This window comes from Nematolebias whitei, chromosome 17 (genome assembly GCF_014905685.2).
Source record: "Nematolebias whitei isolate Nwh7 chromosome 17, NemWhi1, whole genome shotgun sequence".
Lineage (NCBI taxonomy): Eukaryota > Metazoa > Chordata > Actinopteri > Cyprinodontiformes > Rivulidae > Nematolebias > Nematolebias whitei.
Genome location: NC_056514.1, coordinates 16462065 through 16468834, shown reverse-complemented (window position 1 = coordinate 16468834; position 6770 = coordinate 16462065). Strand labels below are relative to the sequence as shown.

The 6770-nt window shown below is 39.9% G+C and overlaps 1 protein-coding gene across 1 annotated transcript in view; it reads left to right on the top strand.

The window, feature by feature from the left end:
• The first annotated feature begins 809 nt into the window (after positions 1–809).
• LOC119424138 (zinc transporter ZIP11) overlaps positions 810–6770 on the top strand; it is a 107927-nt gene continuing 101966 nt past the window's right edge. Inside the window, exons 1-2 of the mRNA XM_037691605.1 lie at positions 810–848; positions 4836–4977. Coding sequence (XP_037547533.1) covers positions 810–848; positions 4836–4977 — 181 coding nt within the window. The remainder of the gene's footprint in view (positions 849–4835; positions 4978–6770) is intronic.

Here is a 6770-nt window from a genome sequence, read left to right as displayed (position 1 = left end):
TTCAATCCCTTCTAGCAATTTCAGTCTTGAACAAAAACAGCATTTACAAGTACTCAACAGTGATAATTAAAATTATTGTATACACACCCTGCCATTTTGGTAGTAAAATGAAATTTGCATGATGTTGCAGGTCAGCATAAAATCTCAGAAATAAAATACATTTAGTTATTTTTTGTGTGATTTATTGAAAAGCAAAGTTAACCTCTATACAATGTTTGAATAATAATAACAATAATGAGTTAATCTCTATTAAAAAAAACTAATTTGCAAGCATGTTAATCTCAAGAAGTCCTATCAGGCTTTTTTAGCTGGTAGGATTCTAGAGACAGCTGAGGGGTATCCACAGGCTAGGCTAGCCGCAGCCCTGGCTCTTTCTAATGCAAAGACTCAGGAGTGGAAGGAGTTCAGTGAGAGTCTAGTTCAATGGCCTTAGGATTCTCCTCTTTGTAGATGATGTGGCTCTGTTGGCATTATCGCTTTGTAATCTCCAATTCTCACCTGGGCAATTTGCAGCGGAGAATAAAGCTGCTGCCCTCTCCTGGTTGTGGGTAGTGTTTTGTCTGGAGTGAAAGTCTTCACGTATTTCAAGGTTTTGTTCACAAGTGAAAGAAGAATGGAGTGTGAGATCATCACAGATTCGAGCAGATTTCACAGTACTGCACACTTTGCCAGTCAGTTGTGGCTGAGGACACTGAGCTGTAAGACAAATCTCTCTGTCTATTGGTTGGTTGTTTGTTCCTACCCTCACCTATGCTCACAAAGTCTAGGTGGTGACCAAAAGAATAAGATTCTAAGTAAAGGGGGTCGAAATGACTTTTTCCCACAGCGTAGCTGTGCTCTTGCTTAGGGTGAGCAGTTTGGTTATCCGGACAGGACCGGGAGTAGTGCCCCTCCTCCTCCATGTCAAAAGGCACCAGGTGAGATGGTTCAGCAAGGATCCCCACTGGACATCTCTGGGCATGTCCAACTGAGTGGAGACTCCAGGAAAGACCCATGACACACATCTTGTGTAAAACTTGCAGTCTGAGAAAAAAATACATCAATGCTGAGCTACAGGTTGCAAGTGAGCATGATCCAGAGAAATTGCCTTGAGCCTTTTTATTCCTTGAAGGAATGCATATTGTCCACCTCCTTTCATGTTTTAAACTACGAACACCTTATTTTGAAAATTGAGAGATCTGATCAACTTTGAAAAATGGCAAGATGTCACGTATCATTGCAAAATCTTGCATCATATTTTAGTGCTCAAAATACTGTGTCATGCGAGTGATTTTTGGCTGCTACCACATCAAATCTTAACTCATTGTCTCAAAAAATGGGCAGTTACAGTATAGCAACTTTTGGTTTACTAAGGCTAATAAAGACAGGAAAGCCAACTTGAATTGTTTTGACCTCAGAAGGTTCTTCGTTCTAGATGTACTTCCAATGATTACTTTGTAAGTTTCATGAAAAGCAACCACCATTTCATGAGATCTCTTGTTAACACTGTAGACTAATGAGCACACGCACACAGTTCCAGTGTATAAGTAGTTAAATTAGTGCTTGCTCATATAATAACAAAAGATTTACTGTGCTGATTAATTTGTATTTGTCAACTAGTCTGTAGACACTGGCAGTGGACTATTGCTGCTGCAAGAAGTCGACACTGGCTGTTATTATAAATTATAAATGCATTCCATTACTGTGCAAATTTGAATTGAGCACATGGGTACTGATGATAACTGCCAAGGTGAATGGGTTAATTGTGACCAACTATGCTCCTGCTAATAAACTGAGGTACTGGGAGACAATTTAGAAGCAGAGCACACCTGATACCAGTTAGGGCTGAAAAAGAATGACTCATTGGTATTCTCTTGTTGTTTGCATGTGGATGACTCACCCTTGTCCTTGGAACATGAAAATTTAGCACTTTTAGTTTCAAGATCAAAATATTTAAAGGCTAGCATGCATAATATTACCTATATTACATATCCTATCTTATTTACAGTATTATTTTTATTGATGGTTGAGACAAAAAAAATCCTATAACACTCCACGCCCAATATATGAGTGTTTCACTTCTCAATCACAAAACATTTTTAAGCTCCCACACAAAAGAAGTAACAACCCTTACATCTATCAATAGCCAGCCAAAGAGATATATCTTAAATGCACTAATATTTTGTCCTTATCTCCAGGCTGAGATAGTTTCATCTCTCTAATTTAAATCAGAGACCGATTCTTGTATCTTGATTTGTATGTGGGCTTGGTTGTAAATTAACTATACTGTAACAGAGTCACATACAGATTTGCCCATGACCTTCAGATTTATTTACCCATACTGTGGATACAGGTTGTATCCACTTGGCATTCTTTGCAATGGCAAAAGGATAAAGTGACAGGAAATCCCAGATTGTTTATTTTTAGCAATTTATTACAAATAAATTTGGCTGATCCTTGGCATCAGATGGTTCTAAACAGCAGAATCTGTCTAACCTAAGATTGTAAACCTTTTAGACAACCTTATCAGCAAGAAAGAGCAATACCATCAGTTTCTTTATAACTGGAGGGCCTTATCACTTTAAGAGCCATGTGGCATAGCAGATATGTAATATACATAACATACATGACAACTCTGTTACACCTATGACGACATCTCAACCACTGATCAGTATATCTTATTTTCCCACAAGACCCTTCACCATCCTTCAGTCAGCAGGTCAGCGGTGGATTGCACCCTGGGCACGTTGCTAGTTCATCACAGGACCAAGACGTACATGTCAAACCACCCTGCAGAAACATAAAAACAATCAGCCTTGCCAGTTACTCAAGCATGCATGTTTTTGGATTATGGGAGGAAATCAAGTTACCTGAGAAAACCCTACTCATGCACAAGAAGAACAAACCCATGAGCTTCTTGCTGCCAGATAACACATCTACTCTGCTGTGCAGTCCTTAATCTTCAACCAATAGAGTCCATTCATTCAAGCTTAGATGGGACGTTTGGAGAATCTCATAAAGGGACAGTTTTCTGGTAATTAATAACTAACATTAACTTCCCAGTGGGATGAAACTGGAGTACCCGGAGAAAATCCATGCATGCTCGGAGAGAACATGCAAACCCCACCGAGAAATGCCCCGAGGCTGGGATTGGTACTGTGGTGACCTTCACACTGAGAGGCAGCAGCTCTACCAACTGTGCCAGTGTGCTGCCCTATTTTTGGCACTTATATTATTAAATATGTTTCTAATTCAGGACTCACAACACCCAACACCTGTAGCATTGCATAATTTTCATTAATAGTACCTGTAGGTTTTATTTTAAAACATCAGAACACTACCGTTGTGTTTTTCATAACATACACTCAGTGCATTACAGACATTTATTTCAGCAACATACTCTTCGTGGCTGGTTCTAGCTATTCTAGGTGTGAGATGTGAATGGACATGCAACTTGTTTATTTTGCTTATTAACAACTGGAGACAGACCCATGACCCTAAAGAGAAATAAATGGATACAAAAATGAATTGATGTAATTTAATTAAAATGTGCACTGACAGTATGGGGCAGCTGTGGCTGAGTGTTTAGAGTGATCATCCTCCAGTGGGAGAGTTGAGGGTTCGATTCCATCAGCAGTCACATGTTGAAGTGTCCCTGGGCAAGAAACTGAAACCCTCATTGATGAATATGTGTGTAGTAGAGTGCTTTTGGTATGTGCTTGTAGTAGAATGTTATATGAATGTGAATGCAGTAGAGTCTAAAAATGTTAAATCTAGTCCTCTGGACATTCAAAAAACAAAACAAAGCAAAACAAAAAAAAAACGTAGAAACGTTTCGTCTTTCATCCGAAAGACTTCCTCAGTCTGAGGTGCTGTATTCAGCTCAGTCTTATAAATAGCACCTTCTCAGAGTGGATCAACCAGTTTGCTGCTCACAACCAAAACCAGCTGCTCACATGATCAAGAAGGACCATCAGCCTAACAATGGATCATTAGCACACTGATGGCTGTTTACTATTCACAGGGAGTTGAGTGATACTAGCAATAACAGCATTGTAAGAGGGGGACAGTTGAACACGTAGGCCTCCACCCCTGTTTAATGATGGACGATTTCTTTTCACAAAGATGGCCTCCTTTACTCCTCTCTCAAACCATCGTTCCTCTCTGTCCAGGATGTGAACATCTTCATCCCTGAAAGAGTGACCGCTGGCCTGGAGATGAGTGTAGACCGCAGAGTCTACACTCAGCTATTTATAAGACTGAGCTGAATACAGCACCTCAGACTGAAGGTCTTTCGGATGGAAGACGAAACGTTTCTACATTTTTGTTGTTGTTGTTCTTGTGCTTTGTTTTGTTTTTTGAATGTCCAGAGGACCAGATTTAACTTTTTTAGATTTTTCTACCTGGATTATTGAGCATGCTTCAGGAAATGTAGTAGAGTGCTGTAGGAATGTGTGTGGTGTAGTAGAGTCTGTTTAAATGTGTGTGTGGAGGTAAATAAGGGCAAATATTGTGTTGTAAAGAGCTTTGAGTGTCGATTAGATGGGAAGGTGCAATCGAAGTACAGTCCATTAACCATTTATTATAATTTAGTTTGAACCACATAATATATTGGTAGTTTTTAATCTCTAAACTGAATGAACAGAATATTGTATTTCTTTTTTTAATGGCCTACAGGACTTCAGCTGAAATGGTTCAACTCTTTGTGCTACGCTTGTATGAGATGATATTCTTTTACTTTTCAGCTCAGCATGGTTATAAATTTACCTATACATAAATTAGCTGTACTCATTCAGTCTGTGATGTGTTAACATTGATTTAAATCTGCTTCTGTGTTTCTGTTTTGTCACCATCAGGGTGTAGGCGGTGACCCCCACACTACCTTGGCTCTGCTGCCTGACTCCAAGCTAGCCAAGGAGAAAGCAGAGGATTCGTCGTCCCAGATCTTTGACTCCGATGAGATGACCATCAGGATAGGTAGAGCTGGACCTCATTCAGGCAAGCGCCCCTTCATATACCCACATCGATTGTTTTTGTGCTTAATTTCAGCCATAAAAAATGTATTGTATGAAAGTTTGCACCTGAACAAACTGGGGTCAAACCATTTTGCCACTGTGAATAAAATTAATAGTTTAACTGTGATTATAGCTAAATGTATACACAATGGCTGAGAAAACCTAACAAACTTCTTTGATGGCTACTTTTAAGTAATGTTTCTCTATTCTGATTTGGTTTTCCTTATCTTCGTTATATTTCTCTCTATTTGCCTTATGTCTTCTCTTGTAAACCTTGGGTGCTTTCCTATCTTTAAAGGGAACAAATTAAACTAGGATGTCTGAATTTAAAGGAAATCGTCAAATTCATTTTGTTGTGTGTTTAGTTTGAATATTTCATTTTAGCTAACCAGTTGAGATTAGAAGGATAAAAAATACATGACTCCAGCCTTCATTTGTTCTACCTCTGAAGAAGAAAGCACATTATAATACAAAGTTGCATTTTTGACTTACTTAAAAAGAAAACGACTACCGGTGATCTAGGAGTTTATCTGTGTATTCTTTCTGAACTGTCACAGTACAAACATCAGATTTTGCTGTGTCCAATTGGACGAAAAGTACATTTGTCACAGGCATTCATAACTCTTGTCTAGAGAAAGAAAAAAAAAAAACCTTGTAGTCTCTAAAGCACTCTAAATGAAAGCAAAGCAAGATTTTTTTTTTCTTCTTTCGTCTGCTCCCTTCTTTGGGGGAATGCCACAGTGAAAGAACTTGCACCAAGACTTGGCAAAAACCAGATGTCCTTCCTGAAGTGACCACAGACCACCAAGCTACCTCAGCTAGATAGAGCTGCTATCTAGGCCACTCGGGGGAGCAGATGGTGGGGGTTAAGGGCCTTGCTCAAGGGCTTCGATTGGGGCAAATGAAGATGGAGGCAGGTTTCTCACCCACATTTTGATTTTGTCTGTCCAGGGAGTTGAACTGGCAACCTTCCAATCACAGGCCCACCTTCTCTAACCTCTGTACCACCACTCCTTAAAGCAAAGTGTTATTTGAAATGATACACAGGGGCTGAAAACTGCCCGTTTCTTTCAAATGTTTCATGTTCCCAATGATCTGCAGCAGCTGTGGAGAACATGAGGACCAGAAAGTAATAGATGTACGGTAATACAGTAGTCCCTCGTTACTTCGCGGTTCGTTTTTCACAGACTCTATCACGGTTTTTCAAAGTAAGATAACACACAATTGGCTGATTGATGGATGAGCTGTACGATCGGCATGGAATTTTTATTTTAAATTAATTTTTTAAAAATTATTTAGCATCTGCACCTGTGTGCAGCCCACAGCTGCAGACGAAGCTCCCTCCTGTAGCATGTCATATCGACGCTTCGCAGCGGAGAAGTGGGAATGGCCGAGAACGCTGGCAGGTGGCAGAGAGCAGCCGGAGTCAGAGAGCAGCCAGAGTCAGAGAGTGGCCGGAGTCGGAGAGTGGCCGGAGTCGGAGAGCGGCCGGAGTCAAAGAGCCGCCGGAGTCGGAGAGCAGCCAGAGTCGGAGAGCAGCCGGAGTCGGAGAGCAGCCGGAGTCGGAGAGCAGCCGGAGTCAGAAAGCTGAGATCATGACATTCTGTGCTCTTTTAGAGTGTTTAGAGTTTAGAAACATTGTTTAGAATATTGCAAGAGTGTGGGAAGGGTTTAAAATGCCTTTATATGTACATATACTGTATATATAATGTGTGTATAAATATATATATATATATATATATATATATATATATATATATATATATATATATATAT